Source organism: Elephas maximus, chromosome 11 (assembly GCF_024166365.1).
Source record: "Elephas maximus indicus isolate mEleMax1 chromosome 11, mEleMax1 primary haplotype, whole genome shotgun sequence".
In the NCBI taxonomy this organism is placed as follows: domain Eukaryota; kingdom Metazoa; phylum Chordata; class Mammalia; order Proboscidea; family Elephantidae; genus Elephas; species Elephas maximus.
Window position 1 is genome coordinate 104,749,277 of NC_064829.1, and position 14,389 is coordinate 104,763,665.

General features: G+C 52.5%; 1 protein-coding gene across 1 annotated transcript in view; it reads right to left on the bottom strand.

Moving 5' to 3' along the window:
- Positions 1-9,755, bottom strand: part of RELB (RELB proto-oncogene, NF-kB subunit) — a 44,980-nt gene extending 35,225 nt beyond the window's left edge. The window contains exons 1-4 of the mRNA XM_049902419.1: positions 9,676-9,755; positions 9,260-9,558; positions 8,329-8,376; positions 986-1,332 (exon numbers count right to left, since the gene is read on the bottom strand). Of these exons, the coding sequence (XP_049758376.1) occupies positions 986-1,332; positions 8,329-8,376; positions 9,260-9,558; positions 9,676-9,755 (774 nt within the window). The remainder of the gene's footprint in view (positions 1-985; positions 1,333-8,328; positions 8,377-9,259; positions 9,559-9,675) is intronic.
- Between the last annotated feature and the right edge of the window lie 4,634 nt (positions 9,756-14,389).

A 14,389-nucleotide genomic window follows, 5' to 3' on the forward strand; every position in this document is an offset into this window, starting at 1 on the left:
CAACCTTGCTTGCTGAAAGTGAAGAGGACTTGAAGCACTCACTGAAGAAGATCAAAGACCACAGTCTTCACTATGGATTACACCTCAACATAAAGAAGACAAAAAACCTCAGAACTAGACCAATAAGCGACATCATGATAAACAGAGATAAGACTGAAGTTGTCAAGGATTTTATTTTACTTGGATCCACAATCAACACCCATGGAAGCAGCAGTCAAGAAATCAAATGACGGATTGCATTGGGCAAATCTGTTGCAAAAGACCTCTTTAAAGTGTTAAAAAAAAAAGAAAGAAAGAAAGAAAAACACAGATGTCACCTTGAAGACTAAGGTGCACCTGATCCAACCCATGGTATTTTCAATCGCATCATATGCATGTGAAAGCTGGAAAATGAATAAGGAAGACCGAAGAAGAGTTGACGCCTTTGAATTGTGGTGTTGGCGAAGAATTTTGAACATACCATGGACTGCCAGAAGAATGAACAAATCTGTCTTGGAAGAAGCACAACCAGAACGCTCCTTAGAAGCAAAGATGGTGAGAATACATCTCATGTATTTTGGACATGTTATCAGGAGGGATCAGTCCTTGGAGAAGGACCTCATGCTTGGTCAAGTACAGGGTCAGCAAAAAAGAGGAAGACCTTCAGCGAAGTGAACTCACACAGTGGCTGCAACAATGGGTTCAAGCATAAGAACGATTGTGAGGATGGCGCAGGACCACCCAGTGTTTCGCTCTGTGGTAAGTAGGGTCACTATGAGTCTGAACCCACTGGATGCCACCTAATAACAGCAATCTTTAGACAAGCAGATTGCCAGGCCTTTCTTCTGCAGCACTGCTGGCTGAGTTTAAGCCTCCAACCTTTAGGTTAGTAGACTAGTGCAAACAGTTTGAGCCAACCAAGGACTGTATGACAAATGCTCGCAGAAAAATCTCAGGTGTGGGTAACCCCGTGCCCCCCAGCCCACCTCTAGTCCCCGCGCCCCACCTCTATGGCGGGCAGCGTCTTGCTGGCCTCCGTGCTGCTCTCGCCCAGGATGCTGCCGGCCGAACGGCCCTCGCACTCGTACCGGAAGCGCATGCCTCGCTGCTTGGGCTGCTCCGTGATGACCAGGTGCGGCCGCGGGCCTGGGCCCGGGGCAGGGGGCACGAGCCGGCCCAGGGGGCAGGCCCAGGGCGCCGGCGTGGCCGGGGGCCGGGGCGCCGCGGGGCCCAGGGTCACCGTGCTCAGGGAGGCCGCCCCGCGCGACACCAGGCGCGGCAGCCCCTCTCCCAGGCCCGCTGGCGCCCCCTCCAGGCCAAAGCCGTTCTCCTTGATGTACTCGTCGATAATCTCTGCGGGAGAAGCAAAACGCAAAAAAAAAAAAAAAAACAAAACAGTGGTGACGCTGGTTATCAGACAAGGCTGGATTACCTCCCAAGATTTCCCAGGTCTTTGGCATCCCATTCATTTTTCTTTTTTATTGTGGCGAAAATATTGTTGGTTGCCATGGAGTCAATTCCGACTCATGGTAACCCCGTGTGTACAGAGAACTGCTCCATAGGGTTTTCACGGCTGTGACCTTTCGGAAGCAGATTGCCAGGCCTGTCTTCTGAGGCACCTCTGGGTGGATTTGAACTGCCAAACTTTCAGCTAGTAGTCGAGCACTTAACTATTTGCGCCACCCAGGGACTCCTGTGGTGAAAATATACACACCAAAACACTGGCCAACACAACAACGTCCACATTTACAATTTAATGACATGGATTACATTTTTCACATTACGCCACCATATCTCGCTAGCCTTTTCCAAAATATTCCATCACCAACATAAACCCAAACAACTCGCCCTTCCCCCCTTCTTCCACTCCTAGTAACCATTAACAATCTTTGGTTTCTACATATTTGCTTATTTCACGTAAGTGAGACCACATAGTGTTTATCTTTTTGCGACTGACTTATTTTGCTCAGCATGATGTTTTCAAGGTTCATCCATGTTTTGGCATCCATTATTTCTTCAAGATGTAATTTTTTTTTTCTAAGACATATTCTTGAGGGCCAACTGTGTGCTCAGAGCAGGAACCGCGACTCTGAACACAACAAAGCCCCTGCCCTCTTTCTTGCTAACAGTCCCAGCAGCCCACAGTTGCTAGGTTCCTCCTTCTCCTGAACGCCCCGTGTCCACTCCTCTCTGTAATAGCTCCCCCACTTGGTCACCTCTCACCTGGATGAAGGTAAGGGCCAACTTACAGGTTCCCCTGCCTTCATCTCCCCCCTCTTTTTTATTGTTGTAAAACTAAAGAAAACACATTTGCCAATTCAATATTTTTCATGTGTGCCAATCAATAAAACCAATGACACCAATCATGTTGTGTTCCCCCTTTTAATAACAGTAATACCTGCTCTGCCCTACCCATGCCCATCTCAGAGAGCAGACCACCATCCTCTACCCACGATGTCCAATCCACGCAGTTCTTCTGACCCTACCTTGAAAATGTATTTACATTTTGACCACTTCTCCCCATCCGCACTGCCTCCACCTTGGTCCACCCCCTGGCCTGGACCACTAGAGCTGCCTCCTTGATGCTCACTGCTCCCCATTCCCGCCCTGGCTCCTTCCAGATTGCTCCCCACACGCAGCCAGAGGGATCTTGTTAGAACCAATGCCAGAGGCTGTCCTTCCTCAGCTCAGAAGCCTCCCATGTTTCCATCTTCCTTGGAGTCAAAGTCAACACTCTCCCCCTTCAAACTTTCCCCAAACTGTCCATTCATCTCAGAAATAAAACAAACACACACCTCTCATCCTGGCCACAGATCTTTCATAGATTGGTCCTGCTGACCTCCTGGGCCTCACTGCTTCCCGCCACCCCTCTCAGCCCACTCCAACTCTGTTTTGTTCCTTGGACCCACCAAGCCTAGCCCTCTTCGGGGCCTTGTCGTTGCTCCTCCATCTGCCTGCTCTGCTCTTTCCCCCGTTCAACCCTTGCTGGCACCTTCTCATCCTTCAGAGCTCAGCTCAAATGTCACCTCCTCTGAAAGGCCTACCCTGATTCACTCTATCTAAGGTGTCTCCCCCGGGCCATCTCTCCCCTTTCTGTTTATTTCCTTCACAGCCCTTAAGACCATGCAACATTATCTAGTCCATTTGTTTGTCTTCCTACTGCTTCCCTGACTAGAGTGGCCTCTCCAAGAGGGCAGGGGCTTCGTTTTACTCGAGGTCAAACTCCCAGGGCCTAGAATAGTGCCTGGCACCTGGAAGGTGCTCAGCAAAATTCATTGAACGAGGGAACAACAATGATAATAGAAATAGTAACACTGAGGGCAGCTATCATACGCTGAGGGTTTTCTAAGTGCCAAGTACTTTGTTAAAATCCCAACAGTCCTGAAAGTCACGTGGTGACCTTTCCTAACAAGGAAGCCTGAGACCCCCTCTAGGCACCCCCTCAGCCTCCCCCCAAACCTACCCTTTTGATACTCACCCAATTCATCTGTGGAAGGAAGAGAGAGAAAGATGAGTTTCAGAAAGTGGAAAGACTTTCCATCTTCTAAGACAGACCCCCCACCCCATCTTCTCCTGTAGCCTCCCCCATCCTGGGAAACACTGGGCTCTGACTCCCTAGGGTGCCAAACCCCAGCCCCCATTTCCACTCTTGGGTTACCCTCCCTCCAGCTCCCAACGTTGGGGTCCCTGGGTCAGGGTACCCTCAAACTAAGTCAAATGCAGCCAAAAAATATATAGGTCATCCAAGGAAAAGCAAAGGGCCTCTTCACCAGGAAAAAATGGACCCACAAGATTCTAAACAAAACATGTGGGTGCTTCCTCCCCAAAGTCTACCCTAGACCCCTGGGAGGTCATTGGCTGGTGTCTGAAGATCCAAGGCAGCAAATCCTCTGCCTTCAGGTAGCTGTCTGCTCTGCATTCTTGTCCAGTCCCCCAGAAGTGTCCACCCATAATACGGAATTCCCTCCTGCTTCCTGAGGGAGGAGTAACAGTAACGCTGGGTCCACAGGAAAAAACGAACAAACAAAAAAATAATTGCCGTTGAGTAAATTCGGCTGACTTGCAGTGACCATGTGTGTCAGAGTAGAACTGCACTCCATAGGGTTTTTAAAGACTGATTTTTCAGAAGTAGATCACCAGGCCTTTCTTCCAAGGCATTTCTGAGTGGACTCGAACTTCCAATCTTTCGGTTGGTACCGAGCGCGTTAACCATCTGCACCACCCAGGACTCCCGGGTCCACAGAGAAGCCCCTTTATCACCTCCTTGGGAAAGCTTAGCCCTGGAAGGGGCCGTGGAGAAATCACAACCAACCTCCCTTCATTCCTGACAGGATCGGGGAAGCCCACACAGCAAGTGAGAGCAGGTGGGGGCCAGCTGCCGCACCCAGGGCTGCCCACGCTGGCTGATGGCTGGTGGGGGTTTACCACCACAGACCTGCCTTCCTCCTCCTCTTTTGGGGAGTGGCTCCCGGCAACCAGACCTTTGCCCCTTGGAAAGCAGTTTCCCTGCACCTCTTATCTCATGTGATCTGTGAAGTCAGCTGGGTGGGGAAGACACTCTCACTAGTCAAATGGGGAGACTGAGGCTGGGACAGAGAAAGGGACATGCTTTCAGTCACTGGAAGGCCAAACTCAAGTTATTTCAATTTGGAAAGCCTTCCCAGGTGCCTGCGCTGGATGACCTGGGGACGTCGTGTGGCCCGTGAAGGAGCTCCCAAACTGCAGGGGGAGACTGAGTCATAGGCGGCAGTGGCTGGAGCTTTGGACTGTCTCAGTTCAAATCCTGCCTCTGCTACTTGCTAGCTGTGTGGCCTTAAGCCCATTACTTAACCTCTTTGTGCCTTGATTTCTTCATCTATAAAATGGCCACAATCATACCAACTGCCCCCGTGAGCTGGTGTGAAGATTAAATGAGGAAACACATGGGAAACACTTAGAACTGCCACATGCTGTTGTTGTCTGTAGATTCTAACACATAGTGACCCTATAGGACAGAGGAGAACTGCCCCATAAAGTTTCCAAGGCTGTAATCTTTACAGGAGCAGATTGCCAGGTCTTTTCTCCCGAGGAACTGCTGGTAGGTTCAAACCAACCAACCTTTTGCTTAGCAGCCGAGTGCTTTAACCACTAAGCTTCCAGGGCTCCTTAAACTACTAAATCCTGTCAAGTCAATTCTGACTCATAGCGACCCTATAAGACAGAGTAGAACTGCTCCACAGGGTTTCCAAAGCTGTAATCTTTACAGGAGCAGACTGCCACATCTTTCTCCCACAGAGACGCTGATGGGTTCAAACCCCTGACCTTTCAATTAGCAGTTGATGTCTTAACCACTGCACCAGCAGGACTCCTTAAACTGCCACGTAAACCAAAATCCTTTGCCATCGAGTCGATTTGGGCTTATTGTGACCTTATAGGACAGAGTAGAACTGCCCTGTAGGGTTTCCAAGGAGCGGCTGGTGGATTGGAACTGCCAACCTTTTGGTTAGTGGCTGAGCTCTTAACCACTGTGCCACCAGGGCTCTATATAAATGCTGGCTACTACTAGATAAGGTGTTGGGAGACATCGCTGTGTGACCTGGTGTAAATCTCTTCCTCTCTCTTGGCCTCGGTTTCTCTGTAAAGTGGGGAGGTTGGAAGGCATGGCTTCAGTGTGGGACGTGGAGCCACACAGACAATGGTTTGATCACTGGCTGTGTGGCCTTGGGTAAGTCACTTAGCCTCTCTGAGCCTCCTTCTCTATAAAATGAAGATGATAATAGCTCCTACCTCAGGGGTTAATGTGAGGATTTGGGGTCATTCAGGTAAATTGCTTAGCACAGGGTCTAGCCATTCTAGGCTCTCCAAAGCCTCACTAATATTATTATTATCTAAAGTTCCCTTTTGGTCAGGAAATATTGGGAACTCCTCCTTATTTAGGGCTCAGCTCAAATAACAGTCCCCCAACCACCCACAGACGTGCCACCATTCAGGTGCAGCCAGGATGGACCAGGAGCAAGTGTAAAAGACAGCAGAGAACTGGCTGTTTTTCCTGCCTCAGGGCCTTTGCACAGGCTGGTCTCCACCTGAATGCTCTTCCTCTAGTTCTTTGCATGGCCCCCTCCTTCAGTCCCTGCTCAAATATCCTAACACTGATTAGGATTTAACTTTACCTTGCATTATGGTAGTTTGAATCTTGCTCCCCCCCATAGACTGGGAGCATCACAGAGTGGGGAATGTGTCTGTCCCATTTCCACCATATCCCCAGGTCCTAGCATGTGCCTGGCCCATCAAAATGAAACTTTCCTTCTACAACCAGATTTCACTCTCCTCTCTTCCAGGAAGCCTGCCTGGATTTCAATCCCTCCCACTCTCGGTAGTTCTCTCTATTATTCTATATAATTAACTCCGTGATTTCTTCATTACTTTTATCATATTTTATAATCCCACTTTTAATTAATTGTTTGCCTGTGTGTTTCCCCATCTAGGCTGGAACTCCCAGGAGGGCAGGGCCGGGGCTGTCTCAGGCACAGCTGTGTCTCCAGCACCGCTCAGCAAAGGGTCAGGCCCAGAACATCCTTATTGAAAGGATGATGTCATAAATTACTCTCACTTGAAACCAAAGATCTAGGTCTTAAGTCATCAAAGTTCCAGCTTTGTTCCTACCGAGAACCAGAGCTTGGACAATACCTGTCTCCCGATGCCATCCCCACTTTCTCACCTCCTCCCAAAACTCACAGACCTGTTGGAGAACCAGAAGCACCTCCTCCACAGCCGAGACAGCAATTCTGGTGGCCACCCCAAGATTCCACCTTGAGAGAGAGGCCCAGGCCCAGCACACTGAGGTCACTGAGTATTGACAGTGATGGGACTCGATCTCTGTCCCCCACCCCCATTCCAGCAAATCTGTAAGTAAGGGGATGCCATAACTTGGTCAAGAGTCGACATTTCCTTGGACAGGACCGGATTTTGGATTGTGCAGGCTGACGGACCCGTGGTTCCCAGGACCTCTTGGGAACTCGCTACCAGTACTAGTTGCCATCGAGTTGATTCTGACTCATGGCGACCCCACGTGCTGCAGAGTAGAACTGTGCACCACAGCATTTTCAAGGCTGTGACCTTTCAAAAGCATATCACCAGGCCTTTCTTCTGAGGCACCTCTGGGTGGGTTCGAACCGCCAACCTTTTGGTTAGTGATTGAGTACTTCACCATTTGTGCCACCCAGAGACCCAGACTTGCTAGGAACGCAAATTCTCAGGCCTCAACCCAGATCCACCGAAATCAGAAACTCTGGGGGGTGAGACTGAGCAATCTGTTTTAACAAGACCCCCTGGTGATTCTGATGCACAGGAAGGGTTAGGAACCACTGTTATAGACTAACAATAACAACAGTAATAATAATTGCTATTAATGAAGCCTAAGATGCACCTGACCCAAGCCATGGTGTTTTCAATCCCCTCATACGCATGCGAAAGCTGGGCAATGAATAAAGAAGGTTGAAGAAGAACCGATGCCTTTGAAGTATGGTGTTGCTGAAGAATACTGCATATACCATGGACTGCCAAAAGAACGAACAAATCTGTCTTGGAAGAAGTACAGCCAGAATGCTCCTTAGAAGCAAGAACGGCAAGACTTTGTTTCACATACTTTGGACATGTTATCAGGAGGGATCAGTCCCTGGAGAAGGACATCATGCTTGGTAAAGTAGACGGTCAGCAAAAAAGAGGAAGACCCTCAACAAGCTGGATTTACACAGTGGCTGCAACGATGGGCTCAAGGATAATAACGATTGTGAGGATGGTGCAGGACCAGGCAGGGTTTTGTTCTGTTGTACATAGGGTCGCTATGAGTCAGAACAATTACTATACTGTTTTTGACAATTAACAGCTACTGAGCCTTGACTGTGTGCCAGACACTGCTTTGAAAGTTTACCTCTATCAACTCATTGTAATCTCTCAAAGCCTCTAGAAGGGAGGCACTGATATTATACCCATCTTACAGATGAGGAAAACTGAGGCCCGGAAAGGGGAAGTGACTTGCAGATGTTTTCACAGTGAGGCGGTGATGGCACCAGCATTTAATCCCAGCTCCAGGACCCAAGATGGCAATCGTTACCGCTGTACCACTGTGGCGACTCTCCAAACAGGGTTCCTCATAGACGTCAATGGGTGGTTAGTTTACCTGTCCAGCTCCTAAGCTGGGGATCGGGGCACCGGGGGAGCCCATTTCAAAGGGCAGGGAGAGACAGCCTGACAGAGAGGGCTGAAGTGGACTTCGGTGACCCTCCCAGACAATGGAGTGCCCAACCGCCTCCACCGGGCCCCACCCTCTCCCTGCGCGCAGGCGGGCAGGGGCTGTGGAGGGCTGCTCACCCGTGGTCCTGGAAACTGCCAGCGAGAGCGAGGAAAGGTCAGTAGGCCCTGCAGAAGGGAGGAAGGCATGTCCCAGCAGGTGATGGAGGGCAGCGAGGGGACCACCGGATCTCCCAGGCCCCACCCCGTCCCTCTCCTGGCCCAGCCCCTTTGGATCAGGCTCCTCCCCCGGTGGCCAGCAGGATCGGACATTGCCTCCTCCCCTCACTCACGAGGATGAGACTCCACCTTGCTTCACACTCAGGCCCCACTCCTCTCCCTTAAACTCACCCTCAGTGAGGAAAGACCCCACCCTTTCTCCTCTCAGGGTCAGACCCTGCCCCTTCACTTTTTCAGGGTGGAGTCCCACCCGGCCACACCCCCTCCCCGCCTCCTCAGAGCCAGGCCCCGCCCCCTCCTTTCAGCACAGGCTCTCCGCCTCTCCTCGCCTGAATCGGGCCCCGCCCCTCTTGAATCAGGCTCCTTGTCCTATTCCTCAAGAGTAGCTCCCGCTCCGCCTTCTCCGCGCCAGGCCCCGCCCCTTATGGCCCTCATGGCCGGGCCCCGCCCCCTCTCGAACCAGGCCCCTCTTTTTCTCTTACCTTCCCTTTCCGAGCCTGGCCCCGCCCCCACCCACACAAGGTCCGCTCCCGCCCCTCCTTCTCTGCGTCAAGCCCCGCCCGGGCCGCCCCGCCCCCTTCTCGCCCTCCGGGTCAGGCCCCGCCCCCTTCTCACTCTACAGTGGGACGTCTCTCTCGTACCTTGGGCCGGACCCCTTCGCCATCCCCTGCCTCCTTCCTTCCCTCTAACAGTGTCCCCGGAACCCTCACACTCTCCCAGCGGAACCCCTAGACTCCCGTAACAACCCCCAGACCCTACTCTGGGACCCCCAGAGCCCCCGAACCGCCAGTTCCCCCCCACAACTCCTCTCCTGAAGCCTAGCCCCGCTTACCCAAAGGTCCCAGCTCCGGCTCAGCGGGCAGTCTGGCGGTGCGGCGGCTCGGCATGGCCCAGCTGGCGGGGACTGAGGACCCAGAGGCCGGCCGGACTGGAGCACGCACGCAGTCAGGCCGGGAGGCCGGACGGCCAGGCGGCACAGTCCAGCGAACGATCGCTGCTCGTACGAGCGGCGCAGGGGCTGGGACCGCGGGCCCGGCTGGACTCGCGGTGCCCAGGGCGGCGGGGGGCGCCGGGCCGAACCGGGCGGCGGCAGGCGGGGGCGGGGCAGCGGAATTCCCCGGCGCTGCCGGGCTGCGCGTCCATTGGCCAGTGCCGCGCCGTTACGTCACACCAAGGGGAACGGGAAAACCCCCACGCGTCACGTGATTCCGGGGGCGGGGCCGGCCGGGAAGAGGAGGCCAGCCGCACGGGAGGGGCCGGCTGGCGCCGCTGCCCATTGCTCTGGCCGAGACAACTGAGGCCTGCTTAGGGACAATCGGCCTACCCATTGAGCAAGTCGAGAAACTGAGGCCCGTCTCCCAGCGGGACTTGAATGTACTGCTTCTCGGACTAGAAGGGGAGCTGCAGGACTGGGAGATTATCAGGACTCTACTGCTGCCAATGACAATGATCTTCACAAAACCTCCATGGTCTCTCTACGCCTCAGTTTCTTTAACTGTAAATTGGGGGTGACGATGTTTAAGGAACCTTTAAAGTAGTTGACTAGAATGTCAGCTTCCAGACTTCTGTCTGTGCTGTTCCTTGCTGTATCCTCGACACCTAGAACAGAGCCTGGAACACAGACCATGCCCGATAAATGTTTGAGTGAATGGCTAGATGTTTTATTTACTGTTTTGCTCCTCCTCACACTCCTTTCACGTTTCCTATGATAGCCCAGAGTCCTTTCACATCAAAGGCTCAGTAACTCAGTCTGGGAATGGTAACAGTGGAGCCCCAGGTACCGGCAGGAGAGGTGAGCCAGGGACCCCAAGGGAAGGGCTTACTTGGGGAGCCTCACGCCTCACACCTGCACTAGGATTCTTGCAGAAAGGACACTGAGGCTCAAAGAGGGGCAGCCATTTGGCCAGATCACGTTTGGAAGCCTCCCCGCCCTGAGAATGGCTGTGGGTGACTATAGGTTCCCACTTGGATGCCAGGGACCCTCAAACCTACAGCCAGGGTATGACGTACTCCCTGTGTCTGCTTGTGTAAAATCTGGGTATCCCACCTCTTTTCCCCATGGCCCATCCAGACTCAGTGGTTCATTCAACATATGCCTAGTGAGCACCTGCTGTGTGCTGGAGCTTGCACTGGGCACCAGGGTACAGCACTCACCAAGTCAAGCCTGAGACCTGCTCATGGGAGACAGAATAGTGTACAGCAGCGCTTCCCATGTGGCCCCCAGCCCTTCAGAAGATGCAGATACAGGCTCCAGTCTGAGAACCATTGCTATCAGAGCAGGGATCAGCCAACTTTTTCTGTAAAGGGCCAGATATTAACTATTTTAGGCTGCAGGCTTTGCTGGCCAGAACTCCCAACTCTGCAACTTGGAACTACTCAACTCTCCCATAGTGCAAAAGCAGCCGTTAACAGTGTGACTGTGCCAATAAAACAGTATTTATGGATATTGAAATTTGAATTTCATAGAAATTTCCTGTGTCATGAAATATCCTCCTTTAGATTTTTTTTTTTTAACCATGGAAAATGTAAAAACCGTACAAAAACCAGTGGCAGGCTGGATTTGGCCTGCAGGCTATAGTCCTGAATCAGAGTATTTGAGGGTCCAGAATCAGACTGCTTGAGTTCAAATCCCTGGTCTCCCACTTAACAGCTGTGTGATCTCACGGAAGTAACTGCAACTCTGAGCCTGTTTCCTCATCTGTAAAATGCGTCTAAAACTAATACTTCCTAGGATGGTTCTAAGGATTAAATATTATTAATAATAGCTGACACTTGCATATAGCTCTTAAATGTGCCCAGCATTTTATGTTCTACATATTTGTGTCAAATTACTTCATGTGACCTTGGACAAATTATTTCTCTGGGTCTGTTTTTTTATGTTACCAAAAACCAAACCCATTGCTGTTGAGTTAATTCTGACTTATAGCAACCTTATAGGTCAAAGAAGAACTGCCTCATAGGGTTTCCAAGGCCGTAATCTTTATGGTGAACCCTGGTGGCACAGTGGTTCAGCCATCAGCTAGTAACCAAAAGGTCAGCAGTTTGAATCCATCAGTTGTTCCTTAGAAACTCTATGGGGCAGTTCTACCCTGTCACATAGGGTCACTATGAGTCGGAATCGACTTGATGGCAACCGGGTTGGGGCTTTTTTAAAAATCTTTATGGAAACAGGCTGCCACATCTTTTTTCCATGGGTTCAAACCACGAACCTTTCCGTTAGCAGCCAAGCACTTAACCACTGTGCCACCAGGACCCTTATCTGGTATCTGGTATAGATGGGAAATAAATAACAACACGTGTCTCACAGGTTGCATGTTGTTATTTACCAATTTACAGAGTTATTACGCACCTAGTAAGTGCCAGGCACCATTCCAAAAGCTGGGGACACAGCAAGGAACACAACACACTGAAGCCTCTGACATAGTGGAACTGAAATCCAAGTGCGGGAAACAGGTGGAAAACAGATAAGCAGATACCTACCTGGTGGTGAGGGTGGTATTACGGGACAATAAAGCAGGATATGGGGATCGAGCAGGGGGTACAATGTGTTAGAAAGATCAGGGAGGGCGTGGGGTGACATTTGAGATCTGAAGGTAACAGACCCAGGTGGCTACCTGGGAGACTGGTCAAGGCCCAAGGAGCAGCCAGTACAAAGGCCCTGAGGTGAGAACATGCTTGGCACATTCAGGGCACAGCCAGGAGGCCCAGGGTCTGGAGTGGGACAAAGGAGGGAAGGGTGAGGGCAGTGACAGGCCGGGAAGTTGATGGAGATGAGGAGTACAAGGACACTGAATGGAGAAAGCAAACCACACACACACCTGGACTGGAGCTTGGCTTGAGATAAGGAAGGATGAAGAGTCAATCAGAACCCCACCTGGTTCCCCTCTGCCTGAGCAATGCTGAGCCTCACAACTTGAATGACTAACTAAAAGAACATATCTGAAATCCACCGCTCCCAGGATTTCTACTGGGCTGTGAGCCCCATGAGGGCAGGCCTGGGCTGTCCTGGTCCCTGCTGTGTCCACAGAAGCCCCTATCACAGGGTGTGCCAGGGGAGGGGCTCAGGGGCGCCTGTCTACTGACTGCGCATCTCCACCAGGGAGTTCGAATGTGGGCCCCACCGAGGCCATGCTTCTGGATGTGCCCAAGTGTCTGAGAGTGAGCGTCGGGGTTGCTCAAACATGCACTCCACACCCAACCCTGAGCCGGGCAGTGCTGGGGACACGCAGTGACCAAGACAGCCCTGGTTGTGCCCTTACGGGCTCAATCCAGTGGGGGAGACGGACCTATACCCAGTGATGTGGCAGAATGGGCAGGGCTGGGATGAGGGAGCCCAGGGAGTATCTGACTCGGCCTGGGGATCAGGAAGGGCTTCCTGGAAGAGGGGACATTGGGACTGTGTCCTGGAGGATGCACAGGGGTGAGGCAGGTAAAGAGGAGTTGTGTGCCTGAGGGTATCTTCCAGGTAAAGGGAACAGCATGGTCTAGAGCCTGGAAGTAAGATCAGAACAAAGCAAAGAAGATGAGGTTTTCGGGCTAAGAAGCTTCTCCCCTCAGGGCCTCACAGCATTAGAAGCCTGGCTCTTCTCCTGAGAGCACTGGGAAGCCATGGCAGGTTCTGGGCAGGGCCAGGGGGGTAGAGCAGGTTTGTGCTTCCCAGTTCCCTACGGCTACTGGATGGAGGGTAGGTAGGAGAGGAACTGGGGCAGGAAAGCAGGGAAGAGACCGGGAGGGGGACCCTGAAGGGAAAGGAGGTGCCTGAATGGGTGGCGGAAGGGTAAGTGAAGGGGAGGGTCCTGCGTAGTTTGGGGTTACAGCTGACAGGCCTTGCCAAATGTAGGGAGTGGGACTGACAGAGGAGGACGACCCAGGGATGACAAGGCCAGCGAGCTGAGGTGGTGTCCATGTCCCTCAATGCTCTGCCTACCGCTGCCCAGGGCTCTGCATGGAGGGCAGGGGACACACTGTGTCTGTGGCCTCCACCACCTCCCCTCAGTTCCAGGGAGCCAGCAGAGGAACATGGCAGAAGCCTGGCTCTCTTCCCCAGGGCTCTGGGAGCCAGAGTGATGCAGAGCGGGGGAGGGAACGAGCAGACGTTTGGAGGGGAGGCCGAGGAACCTGTGTTTGTGATGTGGGGTTCCGCTCCTGAGGACCTTGTGATCCCTGTGGCTCTGTGAGATGTGGTGACAGGGAAGCCCTGGGGAGCCTAATGTGGCCTCAGCCTGGGCCTCCTCTCCCTGCAGTGTAGATGAGATCAGCACTCCGCAAAAGTAAGTTTGGAATGCGGAATCTCAACCTTCGGAACACAAAGAAGCCCAGAGGCCTCAGTCTGCTTACCTAGAAGTGGGAGACCTATCCCACTGCCCAGGATGTTGGCAAAGTCCCCATGACACACACTGAAAACTTGACCAGTTCTGCAGGGACACTAATGATACCCCAACTTCTACAGAGCACTAGAGCCAGCACTGCCCTGGGCAACCTGTGAGGATTCTCCCCGACACCCCTCCCTGCCCTGGGAAGTGTGCACACGCGGGCAGAGGCCCAGTGTCCAGGATCACGTCTGCTGCATAAGACCTGACCGGAACCTATGGGGGGTGTTCAGGACATCTGCTGCAGACTCTGCTTCTGTCCCAGCTGCCCTGCAGGGCAGGCAGCCTTGGCATAACAGCTTCCCCATCTGTGAAACGGGGAGGGTGACCAACTCCCCTTGGAGGCTGCCGGGCGGCTCGGAGGGTGGAAAAGGGTCTGGTCCACTGGGCATGGCTCTCGACAGAGAGCCCTCATTCTGCCATTGCTGCATCCTGCACTGCAGCCGCGTAGCTCTCCGAGGTGGCAGAGAAAGGAAGGAGGCATGAGGAGGAGAAAGGGGTTGCTGAGTTTAAGTTAAACACCCATACGAATTTATTAAATCCAGACTGTGTTAAAGGGCGGCGGTCTAGGAGGAGGGAGCAGTCAGGACGAG